Source organism: Labeo rohita, chromosome 3 (assembly GCF_022985175.1).
Source record: "Labeo rohita strain BAU-BD-2019 chromosome 3, IGBB_LRoh.1.0, whole genome shotgun sequence".
Lineage (NCBI taxonomy): Eukaryota > Metazoa > Chordata > Actinopteri > Cypriniformes > Cyprinidae > Labeo > Labeo rohita.
In genome coordinates this window covers 8295560-8323254 of record NC_066871.1, presented here as the reverse complement: position 1 = coordinate 8323254, position 27695 = coordinate 8295560, and the positions used below count along the sequence as shown (strand labels likewise).

General features: G+C 37.1%; 1 protein-coding gene across 3 annotated transcripts in view; it reads left to right on the top strand.

The window, feature by feature from the left end:
* The first annotated feature begins 706 nt into the window (after window positions 1–706).
* mrtfbb (myocardin related transcription factor Bb) overlaps window positions 707–27695 on the top strand; it is a 43675-nt gene continuing 16686 nt past the window's right edge. Inside the window, exons 1-5 of one of the 3 annotated variants that reach the window (XM_051105273.1) lie at window positions 707–847; window positions 9737–9802; window positions 14688–14916; window positions 25230–25295; window positions 27551–27606. In XM_051105273.1, coding sequence (XP_050961230.1) covers window positions 14763–14916; window positions 25230–25295; window positions 27551–27606 — 276 coding nt within the window. In that variant the 5' untranslated portion in view covers window positions 707–847; window positions 9737–9802; window positions 14688–14762. Of the gene's footprint in view, window positions 848–9736; window positions 9803–14687; window positions 14917–20633; window positions 20914–25229; window positions 25296–27550; window positions 27607–27695 lie in introns of those variants that run through there. The other 2 variants (XM_051105279.1, XM_051105288.1) reach the window with 2 other exon arrangements.

The window sequence follows — 27695 nt, the reverse complement described above, 5'->3', positions numbered from 1 at the left end:
CCTGCTTATTTGCTGAACCCACTTGGACTGATGACAGATGTTTAGAAGTAGGGTATGGGTTCACATGAGGGTCTGTAACTGATATGAGCTTATGAATCTCTCAGCAGCACACTAATAACCAGTCCTATCAGGGGTGTGAAGTACTTGAGTAATTATTCTAAAAAGAAAACGTACTCTACTCCAGTTGGCTACAACTTTCAATAACATTAAAATGTAAAACAGCTATAAAAATCTGCTTTCATAAATTTCATTTAATTGTTTTTAGGAAAGAGATACAGTATACGTTTAACAAGATTTGACTAAATCACATGCTAGCTGAAATGTACGCAACAGCCAATCTCAAAAGCTAAGAAATATAGGCCTACAATTAATTGTAAACAGTTTTCCCCCTTATTTAATGCATGTAGCCAACCTTCTGATTATATATTTACACTTTTAGTTGAGTAACTTTTTGATACGTTTCCTTACAATAAAATATCACTTTTTTTGTTACACGTCTGGACATTATGTGCATCCGTGTGACTGTTGTTTAGGTTTAACTTTCAGAATAAGATGTTATATGAATCACAAATACTAGTTAATCTTAACAGAGCAAATTATTAAGCATCTACTCCGTGTTTCTAATTTAGCAGTGAACGTCGAGGTGGTGTCAGCTGACTTCCGATGTGTTGTGAAGGGTTAACACAACTTCATTACATCACCGGCTAAACACAATAAGAGCGGCCATTTTTACCCACGGCAACAACTGCTACTCCAGTAAAGAAAGAAAATAAATGCCCTGTCGGAATTTTATTGTATTTTGGATGTGCCATCAAAGGGATCAAGTTTAATTTGGAAGCCAAAAGCGGTAAGACATTTATAATGTTTTAATTTGTGTATCTCGCCTATAAAATAAAACTGCCGCACGCGTGAGTGAGTGTCATTCACTCCAGCCATTGTAATACACTGCAAGTGATACTTTATATATAAAATACCTGCTCGATAATTCAAAATGATAAGTCATAAATTGACAGAGGGACTGCTATATGGACATTTTTCTGATATTTTCCCTGCTGTAACACTGTCATGTCACTTTCGGAACTTTTTAGAGTAGTTTAAGGAAATATTTAGAATCACCATTGCATTAATAACAGTTAGGCGTCAGTTCACAGTTTAAGTTATAGAACGTTCAGATGACGTCATCTTTTGTTTTGTTTTTCTGTGGGTGTGTGTTTATATATAATAATGTTAATGTTAATTCTACATGTACATTTGAATGTAAACATGACATATACATTTAAATGTTGATTTTAAATCTCTTCTCATCTCATGCCTATCGTATCTTTATCGTAACACTTGTCTTGAAATTAAAGTTGTGTAGATTACTTTATAATACTTTTTCAGCCACCTTAAAGACACTTATTCTGTCTCTAACTTTCTTGTACGTTATTCATACATTTTAAATAGAAATAATTACAATTTCCTTGTGAGTTAAGGTATATAGCTATTTATTTATGTTATTCTTTGTAATGTTTAAATCATTAATGTTAATTTTGTAATATATTCTCACTCTGTTTTACATTGAGAGGAAAATTTATTTATATTAATCATTAAAATGATTGATTTTAAAATCAATGCACAGATCAATCTTGCATTGGCCTTTGTTTTCCATTCATAAATTTTAATTGATTGCATGCATATCATACACTAGTTTCCCTACGCTGGTTTTATCCAAGAATAAAATCAACCTGACTACTGTAGTATACATAAATACAAATAATTTATAAGGGCTGTAAATTTAAAACAGCTTCTAAAAGTAACAGCGGAGCATTTCCTCTTTGTACAGCGCAAGCTTTCAAAGACAATTCTAACAAAAAATGTGCAAGTCATTTTAGATAAAGCATCTGTCAAATAAATAAATCGTATGCTTCGCTCCAGTTCAACAGGTGTGAGGTCACAGAGTGCATTATAAGTCAAGTATTTGTTACCATAAACAAGTGAAGCAGTCTTTGATCGTTCATTAAAATGTTGTAAAGCATGCACACACTCATGGCATTATGGGTGTGTCTGCAAAGCAGCATTGTTGAGCGTTCCCATGCAGTGACCTTTAGCTTCAGTGTGGTTTGTGAGGAGGTGTGGTACCTGAAACACTCCCAGTGTTTACTGCCACAGACCTGACCAATTACTCTGTACTACAGGTATAAAAAATGTAATTAGGATAGCTTTATGCCTAAATATAGTCTGGTTCGTCGGCCACCGTTTATTGCGATATTTAATGTTTTTATGTACTAAATCCGGTTTAATAGTTTGACCTACAATATAGCTGTACACTTATTGTAAATGCTGTTATTGTAGTCAAGAAGAGCATGACAACCACCCAGGACTGGATGAACCAGATTGTTTTTATTGATATTTATTTAAGCTTGTCATATTAATGGAAATATGTCAGGCAATCCAGACAAACGGAGTTGTCAAACATCGCGAATGTATGTTATGATTTAAGAAAAATATTTGCAAGCAGCTCTTAAATGGCAGAGCCACGTGTTTTAATTGTTTATCCGTGCCAGTTTGCCTGCATAGCATCAAATGCCAATTTATTTTCACAGCTTCTTGGCTCACATTTTTGGATTTAATCTAACTATCAAATGTTATTCTCTGAACCACATAGTCCTTTCTCGCCCAAGTATAGTTCGTGCTATAGACGTGGACTTGAAAAATAAAGCATTCTTTATTGATGACAGGCTGAATCTTACCCACCGCAGGTGTCAGTTCACCACAGCATATTTCACATACACGTCCTTCCTCAAACAACATGTGCTGGAAAGATGAATGGTGAAGACTGTTCGCTGTCTGTGAATCAATTTAAAGGAATTTGTCTAAAACAACGGCCAGTGTTTTGAGACTACCTTCCATCATCTGGTCAATGTCTACATGTCTACAGTTAAGACAGGACCTTTAGACTACAGCTGAGCTCAAGCAGGATTTGAAAGCTGTAGGTTCTGGTATTTATAGTGACTGTAAGCATGATGTGTCGCTGGTGGTCTGGACATTGTTTTCTTAGTCTGCTGCGTCGCCTGTTTGACTTAAAGCTTGCAGCCTAAAGGTTGTTATCGTTACCTGTTATCATCGGGTAAATGTTATTTTGTGCATTCGAGCTGTAGTTTGTAAAGCTAAAGTTCAGAAACAAGAATGAAGCCATTGCTTATGTAGATATCACTGTTTCGTTAAACTAAACATCTTCCTGGCTTTTTTTAGTTCGTATTTCAAAGCATGCCTGGTAAAAGGAGAATCGGGACAAATGACTTTTTCCCCTCTCTGCTCACATGATGACACAATAACATTCCGCTGCGATGTCATGTGATGCGACCTCACAGGCTTTGATGCTGATGAACCAGATTCATATCCACACTCAGGTGTCCTTAGATCAAAAGCCGCCAATGAAATTAGTAAGTCAGCAGTGCCAAGCTAAATTTAAGCTTCTCAAATGGTCAGTGAACTCGCGTGGGATGCGTTCTGATACGTTCGCGCAAAACAACTCGTTGGGTTGCGTCTGTTTTCCTCATATAGCTGTTCTCTCTAGAGTATTTCCTTTAATATATTGCAGAAATGGAAAGTGTCAGCATGTATTGGTAAATAATATAAATATTTTCCGCCAATCAAAACCATGTGCTGCAAACTAATGTGGAAATGTGTAGGGGGCAAAAACAGAAAACAGGAAATGGTATCATAAAAGTACCCTTATGACTGAGTGTCAAGGTTAAGGAGTCTCTTAAATTATCAGATGATTTTATTGCATGACAGGGTTCAGGTTGCAAAATGTTTGTGTGACTCCCCCCCCAAAAATTAAAGATGTGTGATTTAACATTTATGGTATTTGTAAAAATAATTACCTTGAAGAATATATTTAATAGAATGGTTCACCCAAAAATGAAATGAGATGAAAATGTACTTGCCCTCAGGCCATCCAAGATGTAGATGAGTTTGAAGAAATTCAGCATTACTTGACTTGCTCACCAATGGATCCTCTGCAGTGAATGGGTGCCAACAGAATGAGAGCCCAAACAGCTGCTAAAAACATCACAATAATCCACACGATTCCAATCCTGACAATTAATATCAAGTGAAATGAAAAGCAGTGTTTGTAAGAAACAAATCCATCATTGTGGCTTCTTAATTTCAAGCCATTGCTTGTTACGTAATGCTAAATTTCTCCAAACTTGTTCAGATAAAGAAACAAACTCTTGGATGGCCTGAGGGTGAGTAAATTTTAAGCAAATTTTAATTTTTGGGTAATCTATTCCTTAAAAAACATTTTTTAAAATACTGATTACGATGTATGCTCACATGTATTAAAGATGTAAGAAAAATATGTTGATACTATGTTGTTCAAACAGTAAACTGGCTTGAATTATGCAAATGCATTCCCTTCACAAACAAACGTAATCAACTGCATCTTCAGCGGCTCAGATGTCGGGAGTAAATGACGACCACTACGTTCATTATTACATACAGCAACCCAACACCTCAATCGCTCAATCTGAGATATTCTTGTCTAACTTACATCTCTGTTCCGGCATCGAAACAAAGAGGGTGGACTGTTACAGCTGATCCGAGCTAAAACGCTCATGTCAGTCATGTCAATGTTATTTTTACAGATTAATTAAAAACCACTGCATGGATTTTTATCATTATAGTGTAGATTTGTACATACGCTGACAACACACATTAATGTTCAAACAACATGTAAAAGTGAACTTAGCATCCGATGACCCCTTTAATAACTTAATAGTTTAATCTTTAACTTGGCAAATAAACAAACTGTAAACAGCTGTTAACAGAAGCCAGAGACACTGAAGGCGAATGCGGAGAAAATACTGTAGAGAGTAGACTTTGTGAAAATTGTGTGTATTGACGTCTGCGGTTCTGCGGTTAAAATGAAATACCTTCTGATGTTCATTCATGTTTATTTCATGCTTTAAGTAAATAAGAAAAGATGATCGGTTCACGTGTTGATTGATCTAGTAAGGAAATATAGTGATCTGTCATGGCTCAGAGCCAAAAAAACTGTATTTATTGTCAGAATTTCTTCAAAAAAATTACATTTTAAACCTGAGACCTTGATTCATACCAGAAGTAACCTGCTCTGTCTTGTCTGTCAGCGTGCTGTCAGTTTCCTTAACGTATTTTTCACTGTGTGAGAACATGTGTAGTGTGACAGCAGCATTGTTTGTCGGACATCGCAATAGTAACTAAGGAGAGTGGGTTTTCGCGAAGGGTCAGTTGGAGGTGAGAGGTTTATATGAATGTGTCTCTGAGAGGAACTGACTGTCTTCAGAAAAGCTTAGATGGTATTTTCCTTTCATCTTACCTCCGTATAATGCATATTAATATAGTAAGCGCTGCGCTGTTTTTGTTACAGCAGTAACCAAAGAAACACTATATTGCTGCTGTTCCATAAGCGCCACCTGCTGACAGAGAGTGAATTTGTGTTCTCATTCAGCCTGTCTGTTGTTTTTGTTTTGTTCAAATATGCTTTGTAGCATAATATCACAAAGCTAAGGTCAGAGCATTCTGTTTTTGCTTTAAATTATGCAATCTAATGCTATATTTAGCACGTTTCTTTGGATTGTGATTAAAATGCAGTGGTTCTGCAACATTTCATACATTCTGATTAATATAAAGGCACAGTCAGGAAAAAAATGTAATCCTTTGTTGAAAATTAAAATCTTAAAATTGTGAAAAATCTGAAAATTAAACTTAAAAGGTATTCAAAACCACACAAAAACCAACATGAATACATTTTAAAAGATTTTTCTCATTATTTATCTTGAACACTCTGTTTTGTCTTTGATGCAGTTGTCATGGTTCCAGTTTGTTTTTTTTGGTAGGAACTGTAGCACTGATGTCTGGTGTTGATATGTTTGTTTACCCAAAAAGAACACTATGAAACTGCTTATTTCATCACGCTGGCCATTGTTGGAAATGATCAACAAGTTTATGTCATTGTTTGCCACATTATTGCTTGATGAAAATGGTAATCTATCATGAGTCAGACTGCCAAACATCTGCTGTTCTGAAAAAAGATGCACAAGGCTTATGGTAATGTAAGTTTCACAGAAACCTATTAAAAACACATAGTAACTGCATATCTTACTCATTAGGTTGAATCACATTGTTGAAAATAGGAAGTAAATTCTGAGAAGTAATTGTATGGTCACATGGAGACCAGAACATCAGCTTTTAAAATGCATTAAATCCTTAATGATTTGACTTTAAATGCAATCGAATAAACCTCATCAAATGTCGAGTGGTTGACAGCAGGCTATTTTGATTTCTGGTTTATTGATCCCTCTCTACTGACTCCCTGCTGGACCAATGGCATGAGGGGAAGTGGGAGGGGCGAAGGCCATGTGCGCTGTGCTCAGGGACAGCCTCTTGGGAATTAGCTGGCTTTCTGGGAAAGTTAAAATGTGGGATCATTTTGGGAATGGTAAAGGAATTTTCCCCTTTCCTTTCTTCACTCAAGCGGGTCTCACAGTGTTTTCTTTGTGCTGACTCCTGATGCCTGCGTTCTCTGCACACACATGGAAAAGCGTTGGAGGGGTTTCTTTTTTATTTCTGATGCTTATTCTGGCCGGTCTCACAGCTATATTTAGCAGCACAGCTGACCCCCTCCATTTTACTGTGGATGACTCATTCAGTGTTTGTGCGAAGAGAAGTTCTCATTGTGTAGTAATGCGGTAATACGGCCATAATGTGTCCCGCCAAACTCCACTTGGATTGGTGTTTGGACTTTATGGAACAACTGTTAACTATTTTAAATAAACACAATTGAGAAACACACCTAGGATTTTTTCCATTCAACATAACAAACTCCGTTAAGAGACTTCAAGCTCAAATTGTACTCAAATTGTTCTCTGATTTTGAGTCGACTCTAGTTGCCGAAAGCCGAAACCAGTGTAAAGATTTTGGGCAGAATTGAATCACATTTTTTTTTTTTTTTTTTTCTGTCCTCATATTTGATTTTAACCAGAGATATTCTATCAGAAAATATTTTGAGCCAGTTTGAAAACACATGTTGTTTTCGTTTGCAGCAAGCCCCAGTGTTTTTGAGGGTTGTTGTTGAGATCGGAATAACTTGAATGTCTGGTAGTGTGTGATACTCAGCTGTTTAGTATGTTATGTATTTCTTCTGAAAACGCTTACAAAAGGTGTCAAGTTTATGATGCCTAGGGCCAGATTTAACAGGACATACCTTCTTTTGGTGTTAGTTTTTTGTGCCTGCATATGCATTGTTGGAGCTTCTCTTTCAGATGCAAAATTGCGAAAAGAATATTTAAATGATTCCACGTGACTTACAAAAGTGACTTACAAAAGTTATTATTTAAATTGTTTCTTAAAGGGATAGTTCACACAAAAATGAAAATTGTCATTAATTACTCACCATCATGTCGTTCCAAACCCGTAAGAACTTCATCTTCAGAAGACAAAAAAAGATATTTTTGATGAAATCCGAGAGCTTTTTGACCCTGCATAGACAACAACACAACTACCACATTCAAGGCCCAGAAAGGTAGTAATGATGTCATTAAAATAGTCCAATAGGCATCAGTGGTTCAACCTTAATTTTATGAAGCTATGAGAATACTTTTTGTGCATGTTGCATTGCTGTCTTTGCAAGATCAGAAAGCTCTTGCATTTCAGTAAAAAATGTCTTAATTTGTGTTCTGAAGATGAACAAAGTTCTTACAGGTTTGGAACGACAAGGGGGTGAGTAATCAATGACATAATTTTCATTTTTGGGTGAACTATCCATTTAACCAAGTTTGTGCTTTTCCCATTTGCACTGTTCTTCGTAGATTGCATTGGTCATTATGGAAATGAATTGCGTCTGTGTCCTTTAATTTGCGCATTGTTAGTAGATCGCCAACAGAACTTTCCACTCCCATAAGCAGTCCCATTCTTTCCAGCCTTTAAATTGCGAAATGAATGTTTTATTAAGTCCATTACGATGTGTAATTTATACTTCACATTCAGCCACAATCTCCCTCCGTAGGGAGAGTGAAGTTGTTTACACTGAGTTCTCAGTCATGCACATCTTCACTTCCTATTCTAGGTGGAGTGAAAATGCATCCCAACGCAAAGAATCCAGTGAGCCAACCTTTGAGTTTACTGGCAGAGAGCGGTACAAGGATGTCCCCATTTGGCCCGAGTTTCCACTTCAAAATCGTACATGTAATTCTGTTTGAGGTTTCGAAATTGTGCTGGACTAAGATGAATTGTCAGAGTGTCACTGAGAGAGGCTTACCGCTGATCCTTAGCGAGAAAACAGCCGAAAGTCTTTAAACTCAGCTGAATTAGATTGAGAGCAGGGAATCTGAGCAGGCAAGAAAGCCGGCCAAGGCTTAGTCAAGTCGTCGGGGGTTGTATGTCTGGAAGAGTTAAGATATTCATCAACATGTTGTTTTTAATTTGCACAAGATAACAAGATCAGAGTGTTCACAGAGTCACTTAATCTGCTTTCTCTGCTTTTCACAGAAAGTCCTCAAGTCCACACATTTAGGATATTATTTCATCCATTCCTCAAAGAAATCAAAAAGTAATAGATGTGAAAGATTTTTTTTTTTTTTTTTTTTTTTTTTTTTTTTAAGAAATTAATGCTTTTGTTTAGTAAAAATGCATTAAACTGATCAAAAGTAACAGTGATAACATTAATAATGGTACAGAAGATTTTTGTATCAAATAAATGCTTGATAAATGTTTCTTGAGCACAAATCAGAATGATTTCTGAAGGTTCATGTGACACTAAAGACTGGTGTAATGATGCTGAAATTTCAGCTTTGAAATTTTAGGAATAAATTACGTTTTTTTTAAAAATATTCAAACTGAAAACACTTATTTTAAATTGTAATAGCATTTCATAATATTACTATTATACTGTATTTTTACCCGTATTTTTGACGCTTAAAGGGATAGTTCACCCAAACATGAAAATTGTCATTAATTACTGACCCTCATGTTGTTCCAATCCTGTAAGACCTTCGTTCATCTTCAGAACACAAATTAAGTTATTTTTGATGAAATCTGAGAGCTTTCTGACCTTGCATAGACCGCAACGCAACTGATACGTTCAAGAAAGATAGTAAGGACTTTGTTAATGTAGTCCATGTGACATCAGTGTTTCAACCGTAATGTTATGACTATTTTCTCGATTTATTTTTAAATAACACTTAGTGTGCTTAATTTTCAGACATACAAATACAAGTATACAGTTTTTATTTGGACGTTGCATTTAAAGTTTAGACTGGTCGCTTCTGATAGTCTGAAACGAGATGTAATCACAGAGTTTCAGATGTGCAGTAGAGAGCAGCACAGTTGAATGTTTGTCTTGTGCTTCAATGAATATTTATGCTCGTGTTTGCGGAGGTTGCGTTTGAGGCTTTGAGTGCAGACTCTCATAAGCTTGTTTTCCATATCTCTTGATGGCCTCTTCTGTGGAGTGGCACACATCCATAAATATCTGTCATGCTATTGTTTAGCTATTAATCAGCGCACAAGCAGATTAGCGTTTCCACAGCAACTGCATTGATTAGATGCAAACCACCCTTCCCTTTCCTTGCCCTCTTCTTCACATGCTGTTTTGCAACTAGATGAGGTAGAATGTTTCTGCTTTCACCTATGGAAACTGCTAATGGGAAGATTTAAACCTGTTGTTTTCCTGTTACATCTAATGACAGAATATTCCTTTCTGTTTCAGAGTCATCATGACCTAGTGATCTTCATAAGGAGCGCTGTGGCACAAAGCATCCTGTGCTTTTGACAGGTAAATCATCTGAAGGGACACATTAGTGTTCAAGTTATTGTAACAGAGTTGTTAATCATAGACCTTTTTAATAAAAATAGTAAAACAGTTTATCAGCTGGTTTTCCTTGGTCAGTTGTAGTTACTTTAAGGGATGTAGAATTACAGATTTTAATGTAGCTGTAGATTTCATTCAAAATGTGTTTGATTTGAACGGGCAGTTAGGATTAAAAATGCAGTTGTGAATTAAACTGGGATGGATTTTTATTATTCTATTATTTTATTATTCTATTTACTGCAACAATTAAGTGTGATTGTTGCATTAGGCTTTTTATTATATTGCCATATTGCTTTTTTGGTATGTGTGTAGTTTTATTAATTAATATATTTAATTGTGTGTATGTATACATGTGTATAAATGAATGTTGTTTTTTTTATTTGCATATATTTACATGTAGTATGCATGTGTATATATAATGCTTGGATATAAAGCAAAAAAAAAAAAAATGTAAATAAATAAATACACTACCAATCAAAAGTTTTTGAAACAGTAGGATTTTTGATGGTTTTTAAAGAAGTCTCTTTTGCTCACCAAAACTGCATTTATTCAATTCAGAATACAGTAAAATGGTAAAAATTTTGTGCTTATTTTTTTATTTTTTTACTATTTAAAGTAACTGTTATCCATTTGAATATATTTTAAAATGTAATTTATTTCTGTGTTTTCAAAGCTGAATTTTAAGCATCATTACTCCAGTCACGTGATCCTTCAGAAATCATTCAAATATTCTGATTTGCTGCTCAAAAAACATTATTATTATGTTGAAAACAGCTGAGTAGAATTTTTTTTTTTTTTTTTTTTTTTTTTTTTTGGTGAATAGAAAGTTCAGAAGAACAGCATTTTTCAGAAATAGAAATCTTTTGTAACATTATAAATGTCTTTATCATCACTTTTGATCAATTTAAAGGATCCTTGCTAAATAAAAGCATTAATTTCTATAATTTCTTCCCAGAGGAAAAAGAACAATTATACTGACTCCAAGCTTTTGAATAGCATAGTGTATAAAGTTACAAAAGCTTTTTATTTCAAATAAATGCTGATGTTGGATCTTTCTATTCATCATAGAATCCTGAAAAAATATACTCAACTGTTTTAAATATTGATCATAATAATAATAAAAATGTTCAGAACAGCAAATCAGCATATTAGAATGACTTCTGAAGGATCATGTGACACTGAAGACTGGCGTAATAATGCTGAAAATTTAGCTCATCACAGGAATAAATTATATTTTAAAATCTATTCGAATAGAAAGCAGTTATTTTAAATGGTAAAAATATTTCACAATATTACTGCTTTTGCTGTATTTTGGATCAAATAAATGCAGGTTTGGTGAGCAGAAGAGATTTCTTTAAAAAAAATCTCACTGTAACACAAAATGTAAGAAAAAAAGGCAATTTAACTAAGAAATTTAACACATGAGGACTACAGCGCCCTCTATCAATGGATAAAACTAGATAACAAGGTTTTATGGTAGGCAAAAAAGTAATAACTATGCAAAATGTTGTTTTACTAAGGTTATCTTTTGTACGCTGCACTACTGAAGTGCTCCACATCACGTTTGCATTGTAATAACGTCATAAGAGCTTTTTATTTATGGCGGCTATAATAGAAACTAGACTTTTCTAGATAACCGTGCAGTGGGCGGAGGATGTTTGTAACACTTGTGCCAAGTCAACGCCAACCCGTAATCACTCATTGGCTGTTGTGAGACTCGTGGCTTCAGAACAAAGCATGTACCCGATGGGATGCGCCTGTGCATGTTCTCAGCATTGCTGAGCTGAAGTCTCCAGAGAGAAGAGCACCACCATGAGAAGGTAGTGGGTGTTTTCGAGGACATCAGTGAAGCAAGAGTCTTCTCACACAACAAAACAAACCCTTGCTCATATGGTTAATTTAAAAGCTTGGTGTTGTCTTTGTCCAGTCCATCACATTGCACATAGGCAAACCTCCATACTTCCACTGAGACTAAAAAACTCTATTGTGAAGCAATCCAGACAGACTCGGTCAGGGTAGAATGAGCAGATGCTGTGGTTTTGCCAAACTTCACTTTGTCTTCTGCTTGGCATGGATGGATAGAACAGCCAAGTGCAGGATTAGTCTTTGACAGGAGCTTTTGCATAGCTGGATACCTACAGTATAGCTCCACATCCCATCAGTCAGTCTGTCTACTCTTATGCTGCTTCTTTAGTTCTCATACTTCTGGAAAGAGAACAGACTGAGCTTTCTGAGCAGACATCATACATATCAAATTCATTTTATAGCATTCCAAAGAGAAGCATATTTGAATTGTCTTCGTCCTTTTAATAGAACTTTAATTTTAATTCCAAAGTGCTATTGTTCTCAATAGAACAATAGTGCTTTGGAATTTGATTCTTGGGTTATGTTGAGATATATTTGACAAACTTAACAAGAGATTTAAACTTCTGTTTTTCTTCATGAACATTTGTGAATCTTAAAGCAAAGTGCCCCTCAAGCTATGTTTCACATACATGTACGAAACTCAGTAGACACGTGTAACACACCAATACATACAAAAAAGTCCCCAGGTACGAAGTCCGAAACCCAACAGGATGTCTGTTATTTAGAATTTTCTCGGCAAGTTTTGTGCCGTTTTTGCCATTTCAGGCATTGTATTAAACAAACTCGTAGAGATTTAAACAGATCAACACCAGATTTGTTCAGTGTAATCTAAAGACCTTTGTGACATTAAATTGCGACGATCTTGAGTTTTCGCTGAAGGGCGTGTCTGTGGCGGCCTGACAAGCTTCGACGTTTCGCAGTGAAAAAGAAAGTTGTTATAATTTAGGCATACAATGTCCGATCTGCACCAAAATTCACATGTTTGATAAGAGTCCTGTCCTGAACACAAGTCCATATGCAGTTATAGCCATAGCGCCACCTGCTGGCAACAGAAAGTGGCATGTTTTATGCTCTAACGCAGAGGTTCTCAACTCTGCACGTTTTGCATGTCTCCCTAATTTAACGCACCTGATTCAGATCATCAGCTTGTTAAGAAAAAGATCCATGAACTGAACTGAGTGTGTCAGATTCAGAAACATACAAAATGTGCAGAGCAGAACCACTGCTCTAACAAACTCCTCCTAGAGATTTAATGACATCCACATTGTATTCGGTCAGTCTAATCTAAAGCCCTTTGTGATGTTAAATTGCGAAAGATCATGAGTTTTCGTTAAAGGGCGTGTCCGTGGCGTCCTGACAAAGTTCAATGTTTCGCCATTGAAAAAGAAGCTGTTATAACTCAGCCATGCAATGTCCGATCTGCTGATAAGAGTCCTGGCTTGAACACATCTAAAGGCCAATATTCGGGTATAACCATAGGGCCACCTGTTGGTGACAGGATGTCATGTTTTACACTAACTCAAACATACCATCAATCTGCACCAAACTTAATATGTTTGATAAAAGTCCTGCCCTGAAGATATCTACATGCTAATATTCAGTTACAGGCATAGCGCCACCAGCTGACAGCAGGAAGTTTAGCGCATATAATAGACTTAGACATATTCCTCCTATATTTACCACTTTAAATGCGTATTGCCCACCATTCGCTGTTTTCCTAAATCCACCGGGTGGCGGTGAAGGGACGGTTCACCTGAAAATGAAAAATTTGTTCATCTTCGAAACACAAATTAAATTATTTTCGATGAAATCTGAGAGCTTTTTAACTCTGCATAGATGCAATTGTCACGTTAAAGACCGAGAAAGGTAGTAAGAACGTAGTTCTGACATATAAAGTCCGTCTTTCTTAGTTCATCGCCTGTATATTCTAGTTCAAATAAGTAAGGCTTGGCAAGACATTGCAAATCATCCTCTCTGTTGGCGTCTTCAGACATGTTTACGAAGACTGTTGTATAGCGCGTCTTCCTCTGCTTGTAAACAGGGCACAGCACATCCAGGTTCCGTGTCAGAACGCCCGCTCCTGCGTCAGCAGCACCACTCGCTTGAGTTGGGGTGCTCTCGTGAATGCATGTCAAAGACTGACACAGAAGAGAACAAATGGTTGAAAAAATTTTTAACTAGGCCAAGTGATTAGTATGCATCACTAGTTTGCATTACTACATACAGTATATACAGGTATTCCTGATATGTTGATCATAAATTTGCAGTGTGGCATGTTTTGAATCCTGCATGTCTTGTGCTTTATGGAGCCCTGCGGTCATTTAAAATGTTTGCTTTATAAATCTGCATGTCCGAACCATGAAATGTGGTTACATATATTTTCCAGTGCAGCACATTGCAAAATTAGACCGAGCAGATATTGCAGACAAAGTTGTCCTAAGTGGCCTTTCAATGTACCAAGATGTAAAGCATCTGTCAGAATAACACATTAAACAGCTGGGCCAGACGTGCTGCCTGGATATACTCCTGTATAACTCGTCTTGGAGTGGAGCCAGAACAAGACTTATACAACTTGCGCTTTTAAACATGAGCCATAAGGATTTAAGAGCTTTCCTTATAGGTTAACGGGGAGGACCATCAAACTTATTTGATTAAATACATGGGAGTGGGTAGTTCAAGATTGGGGGGTTGCCTGGTCAGATTTCGATCAAGCTATTGCTCTGTGAAATAAGAGCTTTACCATCACCAGTTTACAGCAAAATGTGTTTTGGGTCTTAGCAATGTGATGCAGATGGATACATTAACCTTTGAGCTGCATTTCTGGCCATTTAAAGTTTATTAACAATCAGCCACATGCGAGTAAATTAGTTTTGCCACCACACCCCAACAACAACAACTTTCAGCTCCATTAGGGCTTTCTAATGTTTACAAGGGCTGCAAAACACTTGAAAGCCTTTTGTTTTTCTTTTTGTTTTTCTGGCAGACTGCAGTCCGAGATTCCCGTCAGTCGCTGTGGTAGTTTCCAGGGAGAGACCCTTGCCTCTCCCCCTGAGGAGATATGGAGCCCCAGGAGAGTCTGGGAGTGGAGGGCGACTCGGGTGCGATGGGGGTGCTGGTGCCGAGCCCACGGAGCGAAGCGGTGACCCATGACCTGGAGGAATTGTCTCTGCAGCCCACTCAGAACCTTCCACCCATTAAAGAGCGCAAGAACGGTAAGTGAGCCCATTTGCTCAGGCCCTTAGGCCATAACTCTGCTCCCAAGCTCCTATTTCCTCCTCATCCGTTAAACTACCGCCCCAATTTGACACTGAGAAAATAGGGCCTGCCAGAAAGTTGAGAAATTTGTTTGCGGTAAGACGTGGGGAATTACACAGGAATTGCATATGAACGCCAACATGTAATCATGTCTTAAGTGCTCCCTTTAACTCTTTTCCAAAGTGTTCTTGGCTCATCTTCGGGTGCACCACTGGTAAACTAATGTGATAGATTTTGCGTCAAATATGATTGCAGAAAGTCTCAGATATAAAGGATTCTTAGGCTTGCAGTCATGTTGTGGTTTTTGTTTGGCTGCAACTCAAAGGAACAGTTGATCATTCAGAAATAATCTTTGTTTTATTCTTTGTACACCCTTCTTGTGTTCCGAAGCTCTATGATTTTTTTTTTCTTTGGTGGAACACAAAAGGTGGATTTTTGTAGAATATCTTGGGCCGCTTAAAGTAACAATTACGTAACGTTCTGGACAATACCGATAAGCTGATAATTATTTTCGTGTTGTGGCTGGTAACAAATGGTAGTTATTTGAATTCTTTTGCATTTCCTCTAGTCATGCACCAAAAATTTGCCAATCAAAAATATTTATCCAAAACAACACAAGGGAAAAAAAATGGTTTCAGCCAAAATAGTTTTGTAAGGCTGTAAAACTGATGTTTATAGTAATTAACGCTTCTCAGATGACATGTTTGAATGTGTCAGTGTCTATTTCATGTACACAAAGCGGACTACAATGAATCTCAAGAGTCGGCTTTTTGTTGAAGAACTTCACCTAAAAACATGATACTCTGAATAGTGTAAATGACAAAAGAGTTTTAACTCTCCCAATTTTAACTTGTGACAGATTTGGATGGTAATTTCTAATAGGGATGTAAGTTATTTTGAACATTTACAGGGATTAGTCAGTGATTTTATTGCTGTCTGATTTTAGGTGTTTATCTCTCACCACCCACGTAAAAATCCCCGGCTGAATTACCTACTTTTTTTTTTTTTTTTTTTTTTGACGCACACCTAGATCATGTGGTAATGTAATTGACGTCCGAATCCACATCTCTTGAGTTTACACAAAAAAATCGATTGACCATTGACAAACACTGTACAGTAGATAACTGTTGCACATTACTGCAATTTGCATGCATATTTATTACTAAAACGCTATTTTAATACTATACCAATACTATTTACAAGAACTATATTTTTAAAACCTCTTTATTACAGTGAGTGGGAGCTCTAAGTACAAAAGGAAGAAAAGAAAAGCACATAAACGTTTAACTTTATTTTGTTTAGTGATAGTTGTTCATGAGTCCCTTGTTTGCCCTGAAAAGTTAAACTGCTCACTGTTCTTCAGCATGGTTTTTCAGCATTTGCTGAAACAATGTACACATCTTTATTGTGTTCAAAAGTTTACACCCCGGCTCTTAATGCATCATTTTTCCTTCTGGAGCATCAGTGAGTGTTTGAACCTTCTGTAATAGTTGCATATGAGTCCCTCAGTTGTCCTCAGTGTGAAAAGATGGATCTCAAAATCATACAGTCATTGTTGGAAAGGGTTCAAATACACAAAAATGCTGGAAAACCAAAGAATTTGTTAATTTTGTTTTTTTTGTTTTTTTTGTTTTTTTTCTTCTTTCTCTAAAGAACGGCAGGCAGTTTAACTGAAATATGAATTTATTCTTATTGTTCCAAGCACATGAAATTTTATTTACAGCAGACAATCATGCGACTGGCCACGTGAGCAGCGCATTCATAGGAACACAGATCTAGCTCCTCTATCATGGTAATTCGCCATACAAGTCCATGGTGCCAGTATCCTCTCAGGCTCAAAAAATGTAAAATAAAAACCGCTCTATGCAACATCCTCCCAGTGCCTTCATGAGAGAAATAGCAATGTTTGATTTATGAACACATCGTTCTTTTAAGTCTTTTCGGTGAATCCATTTATCAGTTCACAAAACCGAATTATTTGTTTTCAAAGTCACCAATCAAGTCCCCCTTAATTATTATTTAATAGAAAACAGCAATCAGGCTTTTTGGTCAAAAATTCTCTTTTTGCACTCCAAGGAAGAAAGTCAGGGTTTGTAATGGCTTGAGGGGAAGTAAATAACCACAGTTTTGTGTTTTTTGTTTTTTTTTTCATTTTCAAGAACTATTTATTTACATTTGGCCATTTTAAGAAAGTGATACTGAATTCTTTGTTGCTGGTCACTCTGATGTTATCGTCTTTTCCTTCTGTCTGGCTTTCACAATCCTGGCCCATGTTCATTCTTGAAATGCTTTACTGTGATATACATGGACCCTGATGAGAAAACACTAAAGGGATGGTCCAGTGGGCGGAATGGCAGTGAACCTTTCCCAACTACACATGGACATCTCTTCGACCACAGAGTTCATGTCCCACTCCCTACAGACATCCTTGCCCTTGAGAATGTCAGTGTGTCCTCGGGCTGCTGGGTAATTTAGTGCAAAAGGAAAGCAAACAGAGACCCCACCAGGCATGTGTGTATTTCTGATCCCACTGCATGACTTGTTTTTTTGTTGTTGTTTTTTTTCCGTCTTGTTCTGTGTCGTTCAACAGTTGCTCAGACTTGTTGCATTGAAATAGACATGAAACCATGACTCATTTTGACACTTCGATATTTAACACAACCTCAGAATTACCCTGTTTATGAAACCATAAAATGCATCCGTCTCTTTAACTTGTTTATTATATTGGATCATATTCATTTTTTGTGTGTGTCCAGGATTTTTGGTTATGGTTATGGCCAAGGTGTTTTACGTTGATGCATACTGGATAGAAATGTGTTCAAAGGAAAGATGTGAGCAAATCTTTGCAGAGTGGAAGGGATGGGTAGCATTGAAAACCCACATCGGTTGACCGCAGTTGTGAATTTTGGGGGGCATCACCCTCGTGTGGTTACAGCCCTGGTACAAGGTGTACTTCATGAGAACATAATGTGCAACAGACCACCTCATAACATTCAGCATAAGATGATAAACTTGAAAGAGACCTGCAATAAATCCTAATACAAGGCATAATTTCTGTTTTTATCAGCTTTGAGATACTAAGTTATGAGTTTGAGTCCATGTCATTTATCAGAGTAACTGCACCAATAAATACCTTTAAAGGAACACTCTTTTCTTGTGTTTTCTCATAATTGATTCCTGCTCGCTGCTGCCTAAAGATATTATGACCTCGTGAGGTTTGTTGCACTGAGCTGAATCAACATGATCTGTTCCTGCTCAGGCTGGGGGACAGACCGTACCCATCCTTCCTCTTTTTAACCCACCCGTCTAGCTGTAGTGAAACTTAACGTCACTACTGTTTGCAAATTCCCCTACTGAAACATTTATGACTATTTTCCCACAAGTTATCTGGAGACCCACGCATTATAATGTATCGCCATAGAAGTCTTGGTATTGTCTCATGGACTGTTTTCACGCTAGTCCTTAGTTGGATCTGTTTGTACATTGAGTTCGCAAGAAACTCCATTGGATGAGCTGTTGCTAAACTATGTAGTTTTATGGATGGACAACAAAACAAATCTAAATTTGTTTATTATTATTATTAAACGAATTCCCTGTAGAACACAGACACTGCAGCCGTACACATGCAGATGGACATTTTTGGCTTTTGCTTTGTTTTTAATAATGCATTTATATTTTATTGTATTTAAGTGTCCCCTCAAGGGTTATATTTTTCAGATAGCATGCCAAGCTAATAATAATATAACCCACTTTGAGGTCACACAGTCAAAACATTTCAAATACAATTAGCAATAAAGCAAAGAAACATTTTTAAGAGGGTTAAAAGTGTCTCAAGACCTTTGTGTTCTAATCCACTCTGTTTATTTGTTTTTGAAAATAGGAATGCATCATGTGTAAACACTTTCTAAGAAACAAGTCTGATCTAGGTCAGCTGACCTGAAACTTGTTTAATTATATAGGGCTTCTTTAGGAACAATTAAAGGATTGGCGCACATTTCCTGATCTTTTACTCAACCCCATGTCATCTAAGATGTTCATATCTTTCTTTCTTCAATTGAAAATAAATTAAGTTTTTTTTTTTTTGTTTTTTTTTAAGAAAACATTTCAGGATTTTTCTTCATATAGTGTCCATATAGATGGCTTGAAGGTCCAAATTGCAGTTTCAATACAGCTTTAAAGGGCTCTACACAATCCCAGCCAAGGAATAAGGGTCTTATCTAACAAAACAATTGGTCATTTTCTAAAAAAATGTAAAAATGTATATAATTTCTAACCACAAATGCTCATCTTGCACTAGCTTGACTTCACGCATTGCGTAATCACGTTGGAAAGGTCATGCATGGTTAATTTATTCTCTATGTACTTTGGTTCAAAAAGTTAGGGTAGGGTGAAAAACTAGGGCTGGACGATATGACTTAAAATCAAAATCTTTTACCTCGATTACAATTAATGAACAATCAAGACGCAGTGCTGATGTATGATTTTTTTTAAAAAATAAAAAGCGCAGAATGCCTACTCCACCAAATGCAAAAGCTGTCATGCCAACATGCTAATGTAAACAAAAGTTGCAAAACTTGCCCCACCTGCTTTGGAGCAGTGCTGCATGTAAAAGTTTATATTTTAAACGCGCTACTCAGGCAAGATGCTGCAAAAAGATGAGAGCGCAGTGTATAGCGCTGACTACACGTGGTATTATGTTTTAAGGTGAAAATATTAACAAGATTTTAAAAAAACAAAGTAAACGACATGGGAAAATTACATCAGTTATAGGTTCTGAATTTCAGTTTCGATTACTACAAATTTGTTTGTTTTTTCTTAGCTTTTTAGAAAATGACAGATTGTTTCGCTAGATAAGACCCTTATTCCTCGGCAGGGATTGCGTAGAACCCTTAGAAATGGTAATTTGGACCTTCAACCCATTGATCCCTATTGAAGTCCACTATACGGAGAAGAATCCTGGAATGTTTCGACTGAAGAAAGAAAGACATTTTTTATTTTGGAAGTGAACTAATACTTTAATTATTCAGGCAACCCACAACCCACTAACCGTAAAGGATTAAATCATATAGGACCTTAGTGGGCCCGGGACAATGTTCCCTATTCTTTTACCCCGGGACGTTCCTGTTCCATTGTGTTTAATCACTTTGGCTGTTTCAGATAGGCTTTGTTTAAATATTTTCTTTCCCTCTCTGCAATATTAATCTCGAGCGCCTATGAAAAAAAACATCCTTGCAAGTAGATAAGAAATTTAATGGCATTTTTGCTTAAATCCCCATGAGACACACAGTGCTTTATTAAAAAGGCGGAATGCTGAAATACAAATGAGAAGAGTGAAATGTTGACTCTCATCTGTAAACCCTGATTATAAATAGTTTATGTCGACACTAAGTGGCAGAGACAAACAAAGAGATCCCTAGGGTGCTGCTCGCCTGTTTTTGTAATTTTTGTTCCATGACAACATGTTTGCAAGAGGGAAAAGAGGTACAAAAATTATCTACTCGCTGCTAAAACTGAAGTTGCGTGTAATAGAAGTGTGGGAAGCTGTGGTTGTACATGCATATTTTTGCATTAACTTCCTCTTTATTGTCTAAGATTAAGAACTATTGTATTTTCCCAGCATTCAGTGCTGTTGAGGGTTAACAGCTGCAGCTCTGTAGTCCCGCCTCTCCTGTCAGTCAGTGACGGAGCTGGAGCTGAAGCGCTGCAGAGAGCGCTGACTCTCGCTGAGAACTACACACCCACAAACACTCGCACAGAGACAGAGCCGGTGAAGGAACTTGTCGGATCGCTCTGTAATCGAACCACACGCTGGGGAATTTCAATCCAGATCTCGTCGTTTTGCCTCGGTCCTCATTTCCCGCAGCAATCCATGGGACTCCAGACACGGCAGCTCGCCGATCCGTCTCTCAGCTCCATGGCCTGCCTTGAAGTGGAGACCTTGAATGTCTGCAGGGGTAAATGCAAATAGTTTGAAATCTCTTTAAAATTCCATGTCAGTGTGAATTAAAATGGGGAAGTTGATGCGAAACACAAGTGAAGGACACTGGGAAATGGTGTAGCTTTTGGCAGCTGGTAATTATTATAGAAACGCATGTTGAGAAGATCTGGAGTTGATATAAATGTTGTTGTATTAAATGAGATGTGTGATCATGAATGTTGACACGAGTTTCATTGTATTTTTTTGTAATAGCATCTCGGTTTTCATTCAGACTCACACCCAAACATTACCTCACCATTCAGTTAATCATTTAACTGCCTAACCGTGCCTGTACAGGACGTTTATCTGCTTTTAATGCCTTATGGCAGTAACACCTCTTTACGGGTTTCTTAACAATAAGACTTTCAAGTGCATGACGATATCTCTGCAGCCTTCACTGTTATTAATATACAGCTTCAGTTGTGAGAGTTTCAAGTGAGTTATTGGTCATTGGGATGGTTCCCATCAGCTAACCGTAAACCAAATGGTATATTCATTTATCAGCTCGCAAACCCGAGCCAACTTGCAGTCCTCTGCAAGCGCCCATGAAGATACAGTCTGAAATATTTTTTGCAACAGTAATGTCAACACAGTCCAGGTCAATGTCAGAGTGTTTCTTCAACAGCTTCAGTTTAGTCAACATTAGCAGGCTTGGTAGCCATAACATAGCCCATTAATTTAAATTACGATAGCGTCTGGTTGGCGTTAAGGTGCGGTCGTATTGCCGAAATTTCGAGGGCAAAAAAGTTCCATTGTCTGTTGTCAGTGTATAAAGCACAGCTCACACAGAAGTCACTTTTAAACCAAGCGTGACGAATTTGACTAACTCGAACCCGTTGCGACATGAAACTTTTGATGTTTCGCTCCGCATGGATTGCTATTGTAATTACTTGATTTTGCCCCCCAACAGTGATGAATGTGACAGCAACTTTAGGCTTTGTTTTGGATCTTGAGAAGTGAGATGTACAAGTATGTAAGCTGCCTTTTGTTTATTGTACAGTTCGAGAGAGAGGCCTGGAGCCACATAAAGGTCAGTCAGGGTTCATCAGGCATGACATCAGCTCAACAAACACTGCGATGACTGCAGGCATGTCATGTACCGGCGGACTGACGTGAAGATGATTATGGTATTACTCTTCCATCCGGCTTCATTCGGCACATTGTTTTGAAAAAGCCGCTTTGTGGTGGCACGGATTTTGATTTGTAAAGGATAACCACTTTATATTGAAACCTCCTGGTTCAGATAATAATGGAAGACACGATTCGGGACGGAGTGTTCCAAGCTGTTGGAAGCGGGGGTGGGGGCGACTCTTCTAAACCCTCTTGGAGGGTTTAGAAGAGGCACTCGGTCCCCTCCGTCAGTCCGTCCACTCTTTATTCAGCTGTGATACAGAATGTATGTCTTCAACGTACCCCCCCCCACCAATGCCATTTCCAAACTCTTCTGTTTCCCAGGACTTGTTCTCACAACGGCTGGGTTTATTTTAGCAGCGGTGAGTCAGACAGAGTGGTCGCTCTCCCGGGACCTTAGCAGAACTGGGTGTGCTAGGCCTCATTCTGCAGCCAATCAGATTGGCTCTGCACTCCGGCGAGTGGAAGCAGGGGTCTGCTGGGCATGTTCCACGCTCCGCTGTCCCATTTGTCACGATCAACTGCCATCCTTCTCTTTAAATGTTTTGCAGAGGAGTGGTGTTATTCTCTCGAACCAACATGCCTACGCTTGTGTGTTTTCACATTTATAAACCGAGCTGTCTAGTTAGCTTTCAGGCTGTATGTCGTAGGCTGTGCGTAACGGCCCGCATTTTACCTTCCCGCTTGTCTTTTTGATGTTCTTGGTTGTTAACGCACCAGTGCCTCCTAATCCAAAGCGTAACACCTTGCATCGCTCTTTTTATGGGCAGCAAATCCTAAGCCAAGACTTTAGATGACATCACCTCAAGAAGTTGATAGGATCATTGCAGTGTTTATTATTTTGTGCTTTGGACGTCGTTCTGTTGTTGATTTCTCTTATAAACAGTGCTATGTTGTATGATTGCTTTTGAGGTCAAAACTGTTGAAAGACTTAAGTACAGATCTTGGATTGACCTTCAACCCCGAAACGTTTTGGATTGATGAATATTTTGTTAAATATTAAGTTCTAAAATGATTTATTACCTGAAACACCAAAACTGTTTTACGTTGGATTTTGGTTACACAACCTAAAAACAACAAAATATTAATGTCAGCGGATGTCTTAACTGGACATCACATTGACGTTAATATTAGACATTGAATTGACATCGAATTTTGGTCATTCGATGTCGCAATTGAAATTTAATCAAATATCAACATCTTATGACATTTTGTGCCTGCTGGTTATGCTTGACAACTATTTACCTGAGGTGGAAAAATATAATTTTTCAAGTTCAGCAGTGTTATTTTTAGGGCAGCCCTCGACTGAGTAGTAGAACAACTAGTAGTTGTTCATTTTCAGCATTAGTTGACTATTAGTCACATGTTTATTAATAAACCAAACAAATCGTAATAATGAGCCTTTAATTGCCTACATAGCCTAATAACGCTCAAGAGCACACACCAAAAAACTTGCCACATAATAATTATGAATGTTTCAGGGAAAACGGCAAGAAAACTGCAATAACATTTTAATCATTTATTAATAAACTAAAGATGAAGTCAGCGACACTGACTTCTCATCTCTGCGGTAGTGGATGTGCCTGTATATATGTTTCATACGGATGACACATTCTGAGAATATTTATTTTCTGTTTGAATTGGTTCATTTAAAAGTAGACATTTGACTCTCTATAGAGATGCACAGAGTTTCTAAGTTTTGCGCTCAAGTACACAGAGCCCGAGACGGCAGAAAGCGTGTTTTTTAAAGTGGTCATCGGATGCTAAGTTCACTTTTATATGTGGTTTGAACATTAGTGTGTGTTTTTACAAATCTACCCTATAATGATAAAAAAAAAAATGTATGAATCTTTGCTAAATGCATAAGTAGTAAACATGCTCGTCACTCCACAGAGAGAAGAGAGGGGCGGGGGCGTGCAGAGCTAATTTGCATTTAAAGCAGCCTCGACCAGAATGGGATGATTTTTGCAGAGCTGATTTTGGCAAGGTAAAAAGGGTGTTGTTTTACACAGCCATTGAGAATTTTTAACCAAAGTATATTATAGACTTTTCATTAAGACCCTAAAGAATCATATCAACTTGTGGAAAATGGGCATCCGATGACCGCTTTAAGAGCAAATGACTGCACCGGTGCTTCAGTAGCGCATTTTTCTAAGTTAACATTATATCAAGCGGCCATATAAAGTTGCCATTACTTACATATTTTAGATGAAAAGCCATACTTGAGGTCGATGAATGATAGGTGAGCATTTGGATGTCCTGCCCGATGTACGATATTACCACATAGACCATCCATTAATGATCTGTCAGTCATGGGCCACGTGAGTTCGCCACTTTCTGTAAATTTTTTTTTTTTTTTTTTTTTTTTTTCTGTGACCAAGCGACTAATAAAATTTTGGTTGACCAAGCCTCTTCTCATCGACTAACGGTTAGTCGATTATCAGGGGGCAGTCCTAATTATTTTAGTATCATTGATGTATTACTAAAGTATTTATTATCTTTTTAATTAGTTTTTATTTGTATGTTTTCCAAGATATTTTTTTTTTATTAAAATATCCAAAAACCATTAGAATAGTGTTATATATTTTGCTGACTTGTGTGCTTACATTGTCCCAAATGTTTCCAAGAATGTTTAATGGCTGATTGAGCCATATATTGCTTTTGTCCTTCATTAGCAATCTCTCCAGTGTCCTTGTTTCACTTCCATGACTTTCAGTCCCACCCTGCTTCATACTACAGTGACCTTAATAAGTCTTTAATACATTAGCTCATCCATGGACACGATTTCTTGCCAAGTCCCGAGGATTGCATCAGCTGTGGGGATGAAGACTACAACTCCCATGATTCCCCACACAATCGTCATTAAACTACGCCTTTGGTTCTTTGATTGTTTTAAATATGTGCCCTCTAGCGATGAAAACGTACACATATTCCCTTTAAACTAAATTAAAATAAGATATCTTGGCATTGTTAAAATAGTCCATGTGACATCAGTGGTTCAACCGTAATTTTATGAAATTACGAGAATAATTTTTGTGTGCAAAGAAAGCAAAAATATCGACTTTATTCAATAATTTGTATACAAATTTTATTCAACAAACTATCACTTTGAAAGTAAAAACTTACAGTAGTTACATTGTTCTGTTTTTGCTTCCTCCACAGTGCTTCAGTTGAAACTCCAACAGAGGCGCACACGCGAGCAGCTTGCAGACCAGGGCATCATGCCACGTGAGTATGCGTGCTTCATGGAAACATAACGCTCAAATGTCAACTATTAATGTTTAGACAAATTCACCCTACATGCAGTGGACTGCATGTGCAGAAATCTGTTGAGACCAAAAAAATATGCTAGTCAAATGATCTACTTCCTTGTTATTTTAACTACTAATCCAGCATCATTAACAAAGTGGCGCACACATTTTCATCTAAGCTCTGCACACACACACTGTACCTATTCTTCTCTAAGTGGAACACATTTACCTCCAGCCACTGTTTTTTAGTAGATTACTCTTTTGACAGTGGGGGGGATGGAGTAAGTTATGCATGTCGGTAAGGAGGGCAGTTCTAATAAAAGAAAGCGTCTGTTGAGGATACAAACTGATAAGGACTGAGAGATAGAACAATGGTGTGACTGATGTCTGTCTGGAACAGCAGGAGCTGTCCTGCACTCTCAGTGCTTGCCGTCTGTATAGGGCCTCAAACGTCATGCTCCAAGCTCCAAGAGTAACAAGAGTGAGTCAGCGACTGGGCCTGCACTTTTGCTCAGCAAGATCTGTGGTTACCTCCCGGGCTTAATGGCTCGGATTCTCCCACAAAGACCAGTTCTTGCCGCCTTTAATCATATTAATGTCAGGATTATATCTTTCCTGAAAGTGCTGTTGTAAGGGCAGCAGACTGTTTAAGAAGCCACTTTTGGTTCGTGATATATGACTAATCAGGGTGAGCAGCTGATGTCTTCACTAATCAAGCTGGCGACTGTGTCGGAGAGCACATTTCCTGTTGACTGTGGATGTAGATGACAGCTCAACACCCACTGAAATACTCATAGCAGAACTGTTAGTATAGTATTTATTTGTGAAAACATAAATGAAATATTTATAATAACTATTTTGTTCTTCCTGTAAAGGTAAACTAAAAGGTAATCAATATTTAATATTTAAAATATATTCTAAAATAGAAACACATGATTTAATTCGAAATTTAATCAAATAATTAGATTTGTTTTCACAGAGTACAGTTGAAGTCAAAAGTTTACATACACCTTGCGGATTCTGCAAAATATTATTTATGTTACCAAAATAAGATGGATTATACAAAATGCATGTTATTTTTTATTTAGTACGGACCTGAATAAGATATTAAATATAAAAGAAGTTTACATATAGTCCACAAGAGAAAATAATAATTGAATTTATAAAAAATTGCCCTGTTTCAAAGTTTACATACACTTGATTTCTAATACTGTGTTGTTACCTGAATGATCCACAGCTGTTTTTTTTGTTTTATTTTGTTTAGTGATAGTTGTTCATGAGTCCTGAATAGTTAAACTGCCCACTGTTCTTCAGAAAAATCTTTCAAGTCCCACAAATTCTTTTGTTTTTCAGCATTTTTGTGTATTTGAACCCTTTCCAACAATGACTGTATGATTTTGAAATCAGTCTTTTCACACTGAGGACAACTGAGGGACTCATATGCAAATATTACAGAAGGTTCAAACGCTCACTGATGCTCCAGAAGGAAACGCGTTGCAGTAATAACTGGGGGGTGAGAACTTTTGAACAGAATGAAGAGGTTTACATTTTTTCTTATTTTGCCTAAATATTTTTTCAGTTACTACTGCCCTTCAGAAGCTACAGAAGATACTTGCATGTTTCCCAGAAGACAACATAAGTTAAATTTACCCTGATTTTTAAATTCTAAAAGTTTTCACCCCCTGGCTCTTAATGCATCGAGTTTCCTTCTGATGTTCAACATCATTTTTCTATTCAGGTATTATTTTCTCTTGTGAACTACATGTAAACGCCTTTTATGTGAAATATCTTATTCAGATCAGTACTAAATAAACAATAACATGCATTTTGTATGAACTCTTGTATTTTGGTAATTAATAATTTTGCAAATTCTGTATGTGTATGTAAACTTTTTGACTTCAACTGTATATATTTAACTTTGTTTCTTTTCCCATTTGCAAATTGCCTTGTTTTAGCATAAATCTAACAAAATAGCTTTAGTTTACAAATTGTCAAGCACACATTCTCTAAAGTGGGTCAAAATGCTTAAGAAGACGTGACAATTTTAGGTTTTCCTTTAGGGTACAACTGCATGAACTTTGCTTTAAGCAAAAGGTCTTTAGTTAAAGACAGCAAAATGTTAAAAAAAGCTTTCTGCCATGTACACGTGATGTGTTATGTAATAGGATGTTAAATAATGTCATTTGACTCCTTGTTTTTAAATGAAGGCTTTGAATATAATTTTCTTTCCAGCGCTGAAGACACCTGGAGCTTTTCATGGGCAGGTCAGAAGTCTGGAGAGGGCAAGGGTAAGACTCAAACACTCAGAAAAAATATTTATTAATGAACTAGACTCTACACAGGTTTAATAATTATAATACCATTATGTGTGTTGTTT